General features: G+C 34.9%; 1 protein-coding gene across 1 annotated transcript in view; it reads left to right on the forward strand.

The window, feature by feature from the left end:
• Positions 1-16372, forward strand: part of LOC149806925 (phosphatidylinositol 3-kinase regulatory subunit alpha-like) — a 393140-nt gene that overhangs the window by 369116 nt on the left and 7652 nt on the right. The window contains exons 10-19 of the mRNA XM_089959790.1: positions 288-410; positions 970-1065; positions 4198-4308; positions 4632-4709; positions 5014-5145; positions 5441-5651; positions 9413-9878; positions 12803-13044; positions 13385-13561; positions 14596-14799. Of these exons, the coding sequence (XP_089815916.1) occupies positions 288-410; positions 970-1065; positions 4198-4308; positions 4632-4709; positions 5014-5145; positions 5441-5651; positions 9413-9878; positions 12803-13044; positions 13385-13561; positions 14596-14799 (1840 nt within the window). The remainder of the gene's footprint in view (positions 1-287; positions 411-969; positions 1066-4197; positions 4309-4631; positions 4710-5013; positions 5146-5440; positions 5652-9412; positions 9879-12802; positions 13045-13384; positions 13562-14595; positions 14800-16372) is intronic.

Here is a 16372-nt window from a genome sequence, read left to right on the forward strand (position 1 = left end):
CATTATATTTCTCTTTTACGTGCATGTGATATTGCACAGGTTTCACATCCTTGTATTGTGGTCAGTCTTGTTTGTATGATTGATGACCGTAGTACTTTGATCATGGTTTTGATGAAGAATCTAACTTTTTTTATGGATAAATTCAAAGTGAAGGATTTTTTTCACATGTATATCTTTCCAAGAGCACTTGATATTTCAAGAAATAAAAAAAATCACAATTAAGTGATGTTAATGAAGTATTCATCGATAAGTGATCTAAAATTATGTCATTTTGTTTTTGTTTTTAGCTGCCAGTTGTGCTTCAACAACTGATCACAGATTTTCTGAATACAACTTTTCCTCACTACAGCGATGCCATCTATGTGACAAGTTTTTGTATGGGCTGATGCGACAGGGTGTACAGTGCAGAGGTATGCATATGTTGTGTGTGTCTCATTTATATTTCAAAAGTATGTTATGGTGTAGTCAGGAGCTGACAATTCCAGAACCCAACTGTCCTAGACAACTTAAAATCATTGTTGGGCAAGTGATAATGCATTTAACAAACCCAATTTTAACATTGTAAAGAAAAATGAAACATGAATTTCAGGACCATTTTCCTTGCATCATCAATGCCAGCCTAGCTGACATCCCCATAGTAGTGGTAGTTGCAGCTATAGTATAATAGTCCACGTTTATGGGAATACAGAGCTTTCATATGACACCTTGATACATTGCATTGGTTCATGTTAATATAAGATTTATGAAGCATTTTGGTGACTGTAGTTTAATTCTAAATTATACTTTACAAATCATTCTTCTGGTAAGAGTGTAAATGTTACAAACCTTTTCTAGTTAATGCAGAGTTTGAAAACTTTTATAATAGAAAACTATGTAATCATTAATTTTGAGAAAATATTTAATTTTTGTTTCATGAGCAAGGTTTAATTGTATAGTTTATTCATTGACTTGCTTTTTTTTTTCTTCTAGATTGTGGAATTTGTAGTCATAGGTTGTGTTCAGCCACTAAACCTACAGACTGTAGCTCAACACCAAAAAGGGTTCGGAGACCTAGCTTTACACAGAGTAAGTTTTTAATATACATTTCAAAAACTTTTGAGTTCATTTATCAGCCCATGTTTCATTTGTACCATATATATATACATTGCACTTTGGAAAAGGCTGTTTATATAGCAAATCGTACACAAATACAAATAAAATACAATACAGAAGCTCGTTCTTTAGACCTACACAAAAATGGGTGCATTATACTTACTAGTAAACATCAAAGTTAAACAACGTTGATGGACACTTCATTTTGTGATGGATAATATTTAATTTAATTAATATCCAAATAAATGTATATGTATTGTGTAATTAATAGTGTAATGGGGAAAAAAACCAGATAAACACCATGCCTACTACATATGCATTTGTGTATGGGAATTGTGGTATGATAACAGAAAAACATTTGAATTGATGGTGCATTGCACATACTACAAACATCTTGTTTTCCAAAATTACTTAAAGATTTATCCAGTTTTTGGTATGTGGTACATAAAAGATGATCCTTACCTGCATGAATTGAATATTCAGTAACATTTCAACTTAAATGCAAGTATATACAGTAATTGTTACTAAGGATACATCCATCCCATTAATTTCATAGTGTAACATTAAATGTGTGGTTTATCATTGATAGTAAGAATAAATTATGGTAGAACTGGTGTCAACACCTGTTGATTAAGCAGATGGAAAACATATCCCTGTTCTTTGGTGAAACAGTAATACTCTGAAAATGAATATCAAAATGTTCAGAATTGGCAGGTAAAAAATTTTCATCTTGTCTCTCTCTGGCAACTATCAAAATCAAAACTACAACTAGAAATGACATCAACAATTTCTTTTTACAAGTATAAGTATTTGCCATATTTTTATGCACTAAAAGAACACTTGGCAGATGCAGTTTAATTTATACCTTTGTCCCTTTTCTGTTGTAAGACTGTTGTTTGTATGTTGGCATCTTTACATGTCACTATTCAGTCTTGTGGTCTACGAGTCTGCATCTTTACATGTCACTATGGCTTATTCTCTATGTCAGCATCTATACTTGTCACTATTCAGGTTTGTAGTCGACATGTTAGAATCTTTACATGTCACTGTTCAGGCTTGTAGTCTATGGGTCTGCATCTTTACATGTCACTGTGGCTTATATTCTCTATGTCAGCATGTTTCCATGTCACTGTTCAGGCTTGTAGTCTAAAAGTCTGCATCTTTACATGTTACTGTGGCTTATATTCTGTATGTCAGCATCTTTACATGTAACTATTCAGGATTGTACTCTATATGAACAGATAACGTCAGCTGATGATACAGACCAAGACGTGTCTTGAAAACAAAGGCTAAAATTCAGTTATCATTAAAATTGCTGTCTCTCAATCTACCATAAAGCACAGGTGCTCGACATGAGCTTGATGACAATGATGTTGAGGGGAGAAAAAAAACAATAATCTGAGGGGAGAAAAAAATCATACAGAATGACAAAAATACCCTAGATTACCCCCATGACCAGTTGTGACATAGGACTCTATCATACTATAAGAGAGAAGGTACATAACTTAAAAATACTTAGTTCCACACATGACCCTTGGTTTTCTTCTGCAATTAACGTCTTTAAAGGCACATGACCATACTCTATGGCTTGTTTTACTCCTGATATATTTTCCTATTCATCAAGCCATCATTGACTTTTCTGCATTGTACCAAACTGAAGTTACGGGCTCCTGAAGATGGAAATAGCAGAAGGAAATTGATGGTCATGGGTGGAACCAAGTATTTGGAAATTATGTACCTTCTCTTGTATAGTATGACAGAGAGTGTCCTTCATCACAGTGGGTCATGGGGGTAATCTATGGTATATTTGTCACTGTATGATTTTTTTCCCCTTCAGATTATTGTTGTTTTTTGTTTTTTCTTCTCATCATCAAGCTCGTGTCGAGCACCTGTGCTGTAAAGTAGAAATGACTAAGGCTTAGTTAATATAAGTTTGTCATAAAGGCCATTCATCAATCAGGACAAAAATCTAATTGCTTTGAAGACCATTATTTGGACATGAAAATAAAAGGCTAGATCTATCTAGGGGCCCTGAGTGATCAAGGGGTCTAAGACACTCACCTTCGGCACAAGTTTTGTTTATGGCTCGACTAATGTCTGACATGTGGGAAAGCTTGCCAGCTTTCCATGGTTCTTCCTCCCAGATATACTGGCTACCATATAGAGCCTCACATGAGCTGAAAAAATGGTGTTAAAACCCACAGAAACCAAATAAAAGCCAGACTGACCCCGTTGCCCGATTTTGATTTGAATAAGTACGGTAACAAAATTAGAATCTGTCTCACAGCCTAATTAATGCCTACCAAAATCATCTTGGTTCTCTGTATTTGTACATGTGGCAGTTTGATTCCCTAACATGCCCATACTGCTTACGGTTCTGGTGCTCAACCCATAAAGATTGAGTTGTGTATTGTTCTTAAGCACTTTTATCATTAAACTTGCATTAAGACAAGATTATAAAGATAATGACACCTGGAAAATCCCTGTTGAATGACTAATATTCTATAGGCTGAAGTTTGTATTGATGTCAGTGGTATATTCTATAGCTAGCTTGTTCTCATTACCCAGTGCACTGCACTTAATATACCTTGAAATGGATCAATACTGGAATCTAGCCTGGCTGGATATGGTTGGTGGTTTATAACCACTGTGGTTGTTTAGAACATGAAGAGGAGGCCAGAATTCATAAATTTGCTTGGTTTTTAAAACTTATTATGAGAAAGAGGTGAAAAGATAATACATTAGATAATTAGTGGTAGAATTTAATCTTGTACACAGCAGTTTGAAAGTACATGTACAAGCCTTTGTTTGATGTGGGTTTCCAAGAGTGCAGAACGGAGTTATCTGGGTCACTGGGTCAAGACTAAATGAAAAGCAAGGGAGGGAACTCTTTCTTGAATAAGATGTTAGCAAACAATATGAATTATCCCACCACTGGGAAGATATTTCTCTTGCACATAAGTGGTGCTTAAACTTTCGTGTGCATTGTATGCAGTGTACCAAGTTTGAATGCATATATCACTACTTTGTATGTCTGTGTTAAGATAGCTTCTCAACAGAAGACCATTATTGGAGAAGCTGATATTATTATTATTATTATTACAGACGCAGTATTTGGTGCTGATTTGTCAGAAGAAATCAGTCGTGGCCCTGGGGACCTTCCTTGGGTCATGGTGAAATGTATAGAGGAGGTGGAAAAGTGGTGCAGGCAGCATGGTATGTGCAAGTTGATCTGTTCTATCAGTGTAAATATTATTTTAAGATTAAATCTTGAATTTTTATCTTTTACATAGTTTTGCTTTTCTTCGCTCAAATAAATCAGAATTCTTATTCTGTACCCAATTCAGCTGTATCTGGAGATGTGGACTGGCTAAGAGTTAGGAGCATTTTAAAAATTGCATCATAAAGTTCCTATGAAAACACAAAGCCACAAAATGATTATATTTTATTACTTAATACTTATTTTCCTTCTTCTCTTCCTTTTTTGTTAACTTGAGTTGATTCCCCAATTGAACACTCAAGTGAAATCTGCATTTCAGAATCCGAAGCCTTAAGTGTGTACAGAATCTCGGCCAAAACAGAAGAAGTAAATGAAATTAAATCTATCTTCAATAGAAGTAAGTAGAACATCCTATTATTTGACTTTATGTTTGAAAATTGAGTCAAGTAGACAAAAAAAAAATTCCTAGTGGACTGTTACGTGTGTGCACTTAAAATTAGGAAAAAAGCATCTTAGAAAAATTTCTTCATTAATTATCATTCGTTTCAATATAGTAGACAAAATAATGCAGAAAAATGGACAGTAGGTTAACTTGCCATCTTCTGTAATAAGCGCAAATGTTTTACTCTCATATTTGTGAACTTATGAGTAATTTGACAACAATAATAATAATGATGTATATTATGTTTTTTCTCTTGCAGGCGACCCAAATCAAATAAACCTTGAGAGTTTTAATGTTCATTGTGTGGCAGGTGTTCTTAAAAAATATTTGCGTGAACTGCCCAACCCAGTCATACCTGTTGAGATGTATAGCCAGTTTATTGCAGTAGCAAGTAAGTTTATATGCATCTTTTTATCTTTATTTGGAGAAAAAAGGTTTATACACAGTTTACCCTGCTTTTGGAAATGTATTTTCACTCGCAATGGCAAAATTGTTTTCACAGAAAATAATTTTACTTGATCATGTTTTGTAGCAAAATTACCGCAGCTCTAGTCATTTCAGTTTATTTCAGAAAATACTATTTAACAATTTTCTTTAAAATATTTTTTCCAAAAAGGTGTTTAAATTTTCACGTTTGTGAGAATAGTAAATCAATGGTAGTAATAGTATGACCTTTGTCTTTAAAGGCAATAAGGAGAACCCAAGTGATTTAGGAAAGAATCTGATGGAGCTTTTGGAAGAGATGCCACCAGTACACAAAGCCACACTTAGCTATCTAATGGGTCACTTCATCCGTCTCTGGCAGATTCAACATGAGTCAAATGTGGAGGATGGACTGGACAAGTTATCCCATGTGTTCTGTCACATCCTGCTGCGTCCACCATGGGAAAAACTCATGTAGGTTTATTGTGTAAAATAGTTGTTAGCCCCTAACTATGTTTAAATATTTTTTTTAAAAAATTGCACTACAAATCCTACAATGATACACTTGACCAGAATTCAGATTTTCAAACTTAAAATGAATGTTGATTTTCATTAATATTTTTAAGCATTTAAGTTTTTGGAATGATTCATCTTCCAAATGGGGGGGGGGGTATTTACATTTTCACAATTTTCATTAAATTTACCTTTTAGACAGTATTGTACTTGTGTATCATTAACCATAGATATACATACAGATATACACATTTCATATCTAGAATATTAGGCATGTGGCAGAAATTTTATTAGCATAGTTCAAAAACCAGCTTGACTAGGAATGTTTGAGGTACTGGTGTGTAAAGCACAGCAACATGCGTAGGGTAGGTTATTTAATGCCAATGAAAATGACCTAGAAAGCCTTGAGTAAGGACATCTCTGTAGCTGACCCAGTCTGATCGGGGGTGGGGGGTATCGCACATCCATTTAGTTGCATATAAATTAAATCTGATCGTGATAACAGAATTGGATTATTTGCAAAGATCCTCTGCATGATTCCTCATCACTTTATTGTGGCTCTTCGGTTTGCTCTCAGATCTCTTCATCATTTGATAAAATAGTGTATTCTTCTTAAAATAAATAGATCTCGCGTGTTCATTTTCAAGGATCTTTTGGAATTTCCAGTCCTGCACAGTGACCTATTGGATAAAGCATTGTTTCATATTAGGGTTAGTTACCATGTTCAGGACGAACTTTTTCCTTTCATAAATGTGTTAGCATTAATTAGATTGGAACTACATACCATTTAGTAAAATTGAAATTGATTTAGGTTAGTTCACTATACTTTTTGTAACAACAGTATTTGATTGTTTCATTGTAGGCATTATTACCCATCAGCTGTGCATAAAAAATTACTCGATTTCTAATACTGGTTAATAAACTGATGAGATTCATTAGGGGATAAAGCTTTTTATCTGAGGATAATGTGGTTTCACTGGGATAATTCCTTGTATCTGAGGATATCATGTGGTTTCAATGGGATAATGCCTTTTATCTGAGGAAATTATTGTGGTTTTACTGAGGGATAGTGCATTTATCTGAGGATAACATTCGGTTTCACTGGGATAATGCCTTTTATCTGAGGACATTAAAGTGGTTTTACTGTGGGATAATGCCTTTTATCTGAGTATATCATGTGGTTTCACTGGGATGCCTTTTATCTGAGGACATTAATGTGGTTTCACTGGGAGAAATTTAGTCATATCAGGGGCACATTAGCAGAGCCAAGCACAAAATATATTTGTGATGATTGTTGACCCTTGCATTAATGTCTTCAACTCTGCAAACAGAAGACTGTTATCCCCATTGTAACACATTTCTGAAAACTTTGTCTCAAGGTATTTGGTTTTTGGTTTGTTTTTAACAGTGTTTTTTTCATGTTGGCCATATCATACATAGGAATAATTACTGAGTGTCCTTCGGAAGGACACACCACAGGAGCCAAGCCAACCCAAGCTGGCCTTTGTGAACATTGATGCTCAAACAACTGAGTTTCCATTGCCCCCTTTTTAAAAAAGAAAAGAAAGTGTAACGCCATTTAAATCCTGTCATAATAAGGAATAAATAATGTAAAGCAAATGAGGCACCAAGTGAGCAAGGTATGCTGTATGTCAAGTGTTCAAATCAGGATAAAGGTTTCAGATCAGTTCAGTTAAACAGTATTGTTTAGGTTATTGTGTACAGTGTACATGTTTTGTACATTTATAATTGGTTATCATATACAGTCTACACTTTTTTGTACATTTTTCTTTGGTAATCATATACAGTGTTCACTTTTTTGAACATTTTTTATTAAATGCTAAACTCTTTGAGTCACCAATGTTTTACATTTCACTAAATAAGAAGGACCTTGCATTCAAAGTTTTGTATTAGCATAGACCCAGATCTGTTCATTCAAAGATCAGGATCTGTGTACCAAAACCCGAATTCAGTATAAAAATGTTGATTGTTATTCAATGCTGGCAAACAATTTGGTCACGGAATATTAACAAGCTTGGACAATATTTCTTGAATAGAAACGTTTGGTCATTAAACTCCAATAACTAAATAACCTCAGCATAAGTTGTGTTTGAGGCATTATTAGATAAGATGGCTAGTTAATTTATTGCCCATTAGAAAAAAATCAATAGTATTATTAGATAAGATGGCTAGTTAATTTATTGCCTATTAGAAAAAAATCAATAGTATTATTAGATAAGATGGCTAGTTAATTTATTGCCCATTAGAAAAAAATCAATAGTATGGAGTAAGGTTCATCTGCAGTGTAAGACAGGATGTTAGTTGTTTAAATTGCAGTAGGTTTGGATGTGAAAGCTGTAACTGCTTTCTATTGGTCAAAGGGCATTATGGGAAATTATTGATTGAAATCGTCTAAATCAGAGTGCAGATGATCATTGGCAATGAATCATCTGCAGATGTGATATTGGACTGCAGGGAATATAGCAGATGAATTAGTGAATGAGGTAATGCTGAACAAGTGTACATTCCTTGGAATCAAGTATTCCCAAAAAGAATTGGACAAGGGATTTAATCTGTGTAGATCCTGGAAGCCATTTTTTTGTGGCACTTAAAACAAACATCTGAGAACAAGTTTTTTTCACTGTAACATGTCATTATATGTGTACATTAGGGGAAAATGATTTTAAAATTGAAAATAGTCTTGTAAATTTGGAATCATATTAAAATCTATACGTATAGATGTACAATTTATGGAAAAATCTAGAGTTGTACTATTTTTCATACAAGTTTTTTTTTTTCTCACTAAAATATGAAGTGTATGTAAATGTATGTTTGGTTTAAAGGATAAATGAAAATGCATATTGGTCTTTTAACATACTAAGCATCATACACACTTGAATGTCACATCCCACTGCTAATAACATACACCCCAATCTGCCATTGCATACTGTACCACCAGATTAGGATCAATGATGTTCTGCTGATTACTCACGAACTAAATAGGTCCAGGTAGGACCACTGATATTTGTCCTGCTGATTACTCCTAAAGCAAACTGAATAGGTCCAGGTAGGACCACTGATTACTCACTTACAAACTAAATAGGTCCAGGTAGGACCACTGCTATTTGTCCTGCTGATTACTCACTTAATAAACTAAATAGGCCCAGGTAGGATCACTGATATTTGTCCTGCGATTACTCCAAACAAACTGAATAGGTCCAGGTAGGATCACTGATGTTTGTCCTGCTGATTTCTGCTAATAAACTGGATAGGTCTAGGTAGGTTCACTGATGTTTGTCTTGCTGATTACTGAAAACAAACTGAATAGGTTCAGGTCTGAAAGCATAATTATGTAACAGACCATTTAAGTTGATGCAATCTGCAGTGACTTGACAAAAAAAGTGAGTATATATGGTAACGTTTTATCAATTTATGACATGAAAAAAATGACCAGAGTATATATTCTATACATTGTATAGGAGTTATGATCTGTGAATATGAGAGTCATCATTGTTTGCAATTTTGTATGATAGAGCAGAAAGTATGAATCTTTATGCAGAATTAACTTTCAGAATTTCCCATAGCATCAAATGGAAATTCAGACTTGTTCGTTTGACTTTCACCAACACGTGAGCTGAATGTGGATTTTGACCAGCTGCTGTTTATTTTTACAGGAAAAAAAGAACATGAGGATACAGTTTTTTTCTATCTTTTTTTTCCAGAGAGATTGTGGAAAATACCAAGCTTCATATTGACATATTTGAAGAACTTCTTCGTAATGGAAATTGGGGAGAAACGCCACCACCATCACCACCGCCCATTCCGCCAAGGCCACAACCACAAGAAAACAGTAACTTGTCACAACATGAACAGGTGAAAGAAGCCGAGTGGTACTGGGGAATGATATCCCGTGAGGAAGTGAATGAACTTTTAAGGGACAAACCAGATGGATATTTTTTGGTGCGTGATGCCTCAACTCCAGGCGACTATACATTGACTTTACGGAAAGGAGGCAGCAACAAGTTGATTAAAATTTATCATAAAGACAACAAATATGGTTTTGTGGAACCATTGACATTTGATTCTGTGGTGGAATTAATTCAGTACTACAGACACAACTCACTGGCAATATACAACCGGACGTTAGATATCAAGTTATTATATCCAGTGTGTCATACGCGTGTACAGGTAATTACACCTTTGTTCTCTTTAAAAGGACCAGGGGGTGGGGTGGGGGAATCTGAATCGTGAGAAACAACTGTTAGCATAAGCAGTAATCTAGCATACTTGTGAATATAAAACAAGTTTAGGTTGGTTAGGTTATTGCTTTTTGGTTGGTTAGACCTCAGAATTTGTAACAGTAATATCTGTGAGAAATTTTCAGAAACTTGGACATAATTATGACACAGTGGTTGTTTCTGTGATATTGTGTAGCAAGAATCATGTTTCAATGTTGTTGTTTTAATCAACAGAATTTCCAATGTTTATTCAGGTTATGGGTAACGGTCTCTGTTTAAGTTTTATTGATGTTATAAGTAACTTTTACCATCACAGATGCATTTTACCAACTATGCTGACATGCCGCCAGTAAATTCCATTTGCAATAGCAGTAAACCACTAATGCCCCTAAATATACGGTTATGACCTAAATTTACCTTGAATATTCAGAAAGTGCAGTTTCTAAAATGTTTTGAATGGTCAGGTATTTTGTAATTCTTCTACAACACATTTTAGGATAAAAAAAAGACCACTTTTATTTGGTTACTTCCTTTCTTTCTATGACTCTTACAGTTGCGCGTTACAAGTGGAGACAAAAGGCAACACATTAGCTGCACAGAATAGATTGAGCCTAATCAATTTTTATTTATTTGTCATGTCTCCACACAACAACTCCAATTCTCCACATTCTACAATTACCAAACATTGTGGATGCCTTGCGCTTAGGGTTAGGAAGAAGTTTACCGGTTTTGAGGAGAGTGGGTCAAATAACAAGGACACTCACTGAAAGAAGTATGGTTTCTACAGAATAACATTAGTTTTGTATCACACATCTTGACCAAACATTACAGATGGCTTGCACATGGGGTAAGGTAAGGAAGCAGTCAGATTGATTTGGAGTCCAAATGTCAAGGTCTCTTACTAAAATCAGTATGTTTTCTACACAGTAACAGGTGTCAAGGAAGAGGTCGGTTGATTTGGGCTCAAAAGGTGAAAGGTCAAGGCTACTGACTGAAAGAAGTGTGGTTTCTACAGTTAACAGTTTCTGCATTACAGACCTGGACCAAACCTTAAGAATGTCTTGCACTTTATATGAATTTTATATTCTAATGGTCAGAGGTCTTAGTTGTAAATATTATGAGAAAATAACAGTGTACAGTGCAGAGTAAGTTTAGGTATCCAAAGAGGCAGATGGAGCAAAGATAAAGGCAAAGAAAAAGAAAAAATTCCTCATGTAAAAAAAAAAGATATTAATTGTATAAGCTACACTCCTTTAGACAGTTCAAGACCTCAGTTGGAATGTCATCACTGATTCATCCTGAGGCAAAAAGGTTGCCTCCACTAACCACTTCTTACAACATGCATTATTCCTCATCACCAAGCCTGCAAGGGGGGCACTTGTAAGATTAATTAATATATTACCATCTGTAACTACAAGAAAATGTGTACTGATATTGTTACAGAAAATATATGCCATTTTTAACTCGGCCACTTATAGACCAGCGGAGCTTATGGGATAGTCTGTCATCTGTCAGTCCATTAGCACAAGTTTGTTATGCTACTCCTCCCAAACTACTTCAGAAGATTTCAAACCTAAGTGTCATTTAGTTTTTGACACTAAAATCAGGTCAAAATGAAAATCTCAAATAGCCATTTCTTATTTATTCACAGACTGACAGCTGGGTTTGTTCCTTTTTGGTGGAGCAAACATGCTAAAGATTTCTTACAAGTTAAGGACATTTATTCTCATTCTCCTCAGAATTGTTACTTGCTTTCTGAGGGTCAGAGGGATCATCACTGGCATGTTGTTTTTAAGCCTGTGACAGAAAAGAGAGCCATTATGATTAATTAGCACAAAGCTAGTGTGATAATTCAGTGAAAGGCAGAGTTGTATATATTGCCACAAAATTTTTTAAAAAAATAAATAAATATGCCACAAGCAGTGTTCACTCGTACTCATTAGCAACTTATACCATAGTTGGATTGGAGCTACAGCCAGGCCTATGTACATCATAAAAACACAGGCTGAAATATCCATATATCAGAAATGCTTCAGATTAAAATTCCAATCATCAAAACCCAAGGGTAGGCTTCTATTGAGAAAGCTTGTACAGTACTTTGAATATTGCTTTGAAACTTTACACACATTCATCTCATTGTCTAGTTTGTCGTTACTGAAAATGGTGTTGCTAATATTTCCAATATGACCACCACAGTAGCCATTTTGGAAATAGAGATACTTCTGAAATAATGGTCATATCAACATGGGGTTTTCACTAAAGACTTCTGAAAATGTTGCTGATCTGACATCAAATTTTATGATAACCAGTTGGTCTAAATGAAAATCGTGCTAATCTGACATCCAATACAGCAGAAAACTTCTTGTGATGTCCAGTTGCTCTTAAATGAAAATGGTGCTGACATCCATTTGGACCACCTCAGCAGCCTCATGAAAATAATATCTCCATTCTTTTCCAAATGGATCGTATATCATCATAGGGTTTTCAGCAGTAGACTTCATTGAAAACTAGTTGGTCCTAACAAAAATGATGCCAGTTGTGAATCCAATATGGGTGCCATAAGTACTGTCTTACAAATCTTGTTCTCACTACTCCTACTTCATGATTGATCATTACGAGTTCAGGTTTTCACAGAAGACTATTAATGATGTCCACTTTGAAAATGGTGCCATCCAATATGTGCACCACAGCAGCTAATTTGAAAATCTTGTTATTGTTGAAGAATATCAGAAATGGTATCAACACTGAACAGATAAATGGAAGAACTGGTCTTATCTAGAATTCCTGAAAATTCTTTTTGCCTATTAGAGTGCCAGTTCCATCGAGGGACTGATTGTTTTACAGTCTTTTGCTAATTTGTACACTGAATTTCAGGATACAGCAGCATCAGATGATATACAGTTGGAAAAGAAACGTCTTTGCAGTATAAATGCAGAATTCTTGCAGAAGGAGAAAGAGTATGACCATTTGTATGAGGAACACACACACACACAACTTGACCTACAGCTGAAGCACCAGGCACTTGATGCCTTCAAGGAAACAATTACTGTTTTTAATGAGCAGCTTAAACTTCACCAGAGTTTTCACGGGGAAGCAAGTCACAATGAGATTGCACGGTGAGCTTGTTAAAACAACAAAAAAAAGGACAAATTTTAGAACAGAATTTAATATATGTGGCTAATTTTTAAAAAATTATGCTAGATGGAAGAATTTAACCTTTCAAGTGGTGTTAAACTCATTAAATTATATATTTTTATCAAATAATATAAATTACAGAAATGTTATCAAATATGTATAGTCTCTACTGACAGCATTTGAATGCTTTTTTAAAAAATGGTTAATGTTGATTTTAAGGCATAAAAAATCATCTTTTCTTATCTATTGTTCATTTTAATTCAGTTACTTTGTCTGTTGCAGGAATATTTTCTGAACTTTTGTTGCTGTTTTCTGTCGCAGGTTGCATGACAATTACGAACTGCTGAAGGCCCGCCTCTGTAGCATTACAGAGAGCAAGGGTCAGCTGGAAGTGGATATAAAACGGAAAACACAATACAACCGTGCTCTAATTGGGGAAATGAACAGCCTCAAGCCCGAAATTAAACGTCTTAACAGACAACGAGATGCTATCAGAAAGTAAGCAGTATTAAAAAAAAAAAGGGTTTGAGCAATCTGAAATAAAGTATATAAATTAGCATGCGTTTCCACTGCTACTCTCTTTTGAATATCTAAATAAGGTATATAGAATAGCATGCATTTCCTGTGCTACTCTTTATTGAATATCTATACCCATGTTAGGATAATTACATTAAAAAAAGAAATTAAAAAATAGCTGAGTGATTAATTAAATTTACCAAGATTGAAGATCTTGGAATCCTTATCAAATACACAAAGAAAAACCCATACTGCTGAGTAAATCTTAGACTCCTTATCAAATACAACCGCTCCAGTGGCCTAAGTGGTTAGAGCACCAACCTCGGATGCGGGAGGTCGTGGGTTCGATCCCTGGCCGAGTCATACCAAAGACTTACAAATTTGGTGCTAACAGTTGCCTCGCTTGGCACTCAGCATTAGTAGGTTAGTTATAGGACTGGTCAGCCTGGTGACTGGGTGGGTCATCATACTACATGTTTGCAGCATGATGCCCCAGTGCTAGATGTCACTATAAACGACCACACTGCAGACATTGTAGCGATATGACTGAATTTTTTTTTCAAGCTATGTTAAAAATCCAAATCACACGCACACACCTTATCAAATACACAAGGGGAAAGCACATGCTGATGAGTAAATCTTAGACTCTTTATCAAATGCAAAAATCTTAGACTCCTTATAAAGATAGCAAGATACAGATCAAAGGAAATTGGATTACTCAGAAAGGAACCACTTTGATAATACCAATTTTAAAATTATCATTAGATAAATGCTTGAAAAAACCGATGTTTATTCAGAAGGAAATCATGTCTCAAATTTTGTAAAGTTGTACATCTTTTAAAACAGTTATTTTGTTTAAATTAAACCTTGGAACTAACCTCTCAAGTTCTGTGATATGCTAGTTCATGCCTTACCAGAATAAGTAGAAAGTTACATTATGACAGTATTGATCAAAGGGAATATTCTGCTGGACTTCTGTATAACATTTAAAAAAAAACATAATGTTCTCTTTTTAGATGGCTTTTAGACAAAAAAGTTCAAGATGATGAAATCACCAACCTCCTAGAGGGCAGCTCAGTCGATGACAATTGCTTCAGTCAGGATTCCTGGTTGGTTAAATGCAACAGAGATGATGCTGTACAGTTTCTGAAGGACCGACAGGATGGCACATTCTTAATACGACCAAGAGAGGATGGCCGAACATATGCTCTTTCCATAATGTAAGCTTAAAATGAGACTTGTTTCTCATTTTAAAAAAATATTCATTTGATCACCTTTTGTCTCTTAGGTTTGAAATCGATGGCTCTGGTATTAGCACTGAATTATTTTAACAGCTGATGAAATCAACTTACATGCACAAATACACTGATTTTAATGAAAGACTTGTGCCCCTGACCTGGCAGTAATGAGAATCAAACTCTAGGATGCAAATGTGTAAAGCAGGTATATTACAACAATCAGTATTTGAAACTGAGTGATAAACTGTGCAAAGAAAACCAGTAAGATTTTGTAGACGCTTGTCTGCCACAATACTTATTTCAGATTCGCACAATTGTGAACAGTTTTGGATTTTAGATGTTGCCTTGATAAGTACTTGAATTTGAGGTTGGCCCCACAGGTACTGTAAAAGCAGAACTTTAAAACTTTCATGGTGTTAAAATTAATAGATGCTGTGTTCACTGTGCTGTTAAGGTAAATTAAACAAAGGATTGTTAAGTACTTACTTGAAATGATTTTCAAACATGTTTTTACTGGAAAATGTTTGTTCATTTCGATTCTCTTGTTCATAATGATGTATGTGTGATGTTTTATGAAAACCGTAGTTTACTTTGCATATTCAATAGTCATGAAACTGAATATAGTACCAGAAATCAAATGTTAATCATACAGATGTTACAGATTTCCTCTTGTTGAATAAGATTTTGAAAAGCTGACCAATCAGAATACTTCCCACTGATCAGAGTGTTGTGGTGTTTGTCAGCCCATTCAGGCTGTTGGTAAAGTAGAAATGAAGCCAAGAAATCTTTTGGGTTCTATCTTTCTTTTCTTTTCTTTTCTTTTCTTTTCTTTTTTGAACCTGCAACATATATATGCATGGGCCAAACCGTGAACAAAGACCACGCGTTGTTCTGTCAGAAGACTAATTGACAGTGAATCAATGGGAAAAATTGCCATGAATTCCTATGGTAAATGTGGAAAACAAAAGGAATGAAATATCAGCATTAAGGAATTAATATTTTTTGCTTCAAAATGAAAAGCTTGATAGGTCACAAGCTCAGGCAAATATGTCTCACAAACTGACAGCACCACTACAGACCTGCCAACCTTTTACACTTTGACCACAAGTCTTGATGAAATGACCGTTAAATTACAGACATATGGAAATTTGAGATGTGCAATAAAATTCAGATGCAGGAATTTGTCTGATTCGGATTCATATTATATTCATTGGAGTTTATTATTGAACCAACATAACTTTACCTTTAAAAGTATTATACCTCTGTTACTTGAAATTGTCCATATTTGTTTATACAGGCATTTGCATTATTAAGCTGTCAATCATATCGCATGAGAGGTGATAGCAGTCACCAAATGAATTTAAAATAAACCCAAAGATTGTGTCAAGGTGGGAGATTAAGCAAGAAGCTTTGAATTACATGGGGGTCTGGAGTTTGTGAAATTGTACTTGAGGTAATTAAGGTCTCAGTGGACTTAATAGACAACTTAGTTTTACGTAAGTTTTGCCTTCATATCGTCAGCCTCAGAACACATTTCTGCACTGTTTAAATGCAT

This window comes from Sinohyriopsis cumingii, chromosome 1 (genome assembly GCF_028554795.1).
Source record: "Sinohyriopsis cumingii isolate HCF-2022 chromosome 1, ASM2855479v2, whole genome shotgun sequence".
Lineage (NCBI taxonomy): Eukaryota > Metazoa > Mollusca > Bivalvia > Unionida > Unionidae > Sinohyriopsis > Sinohyriopsis cumingii.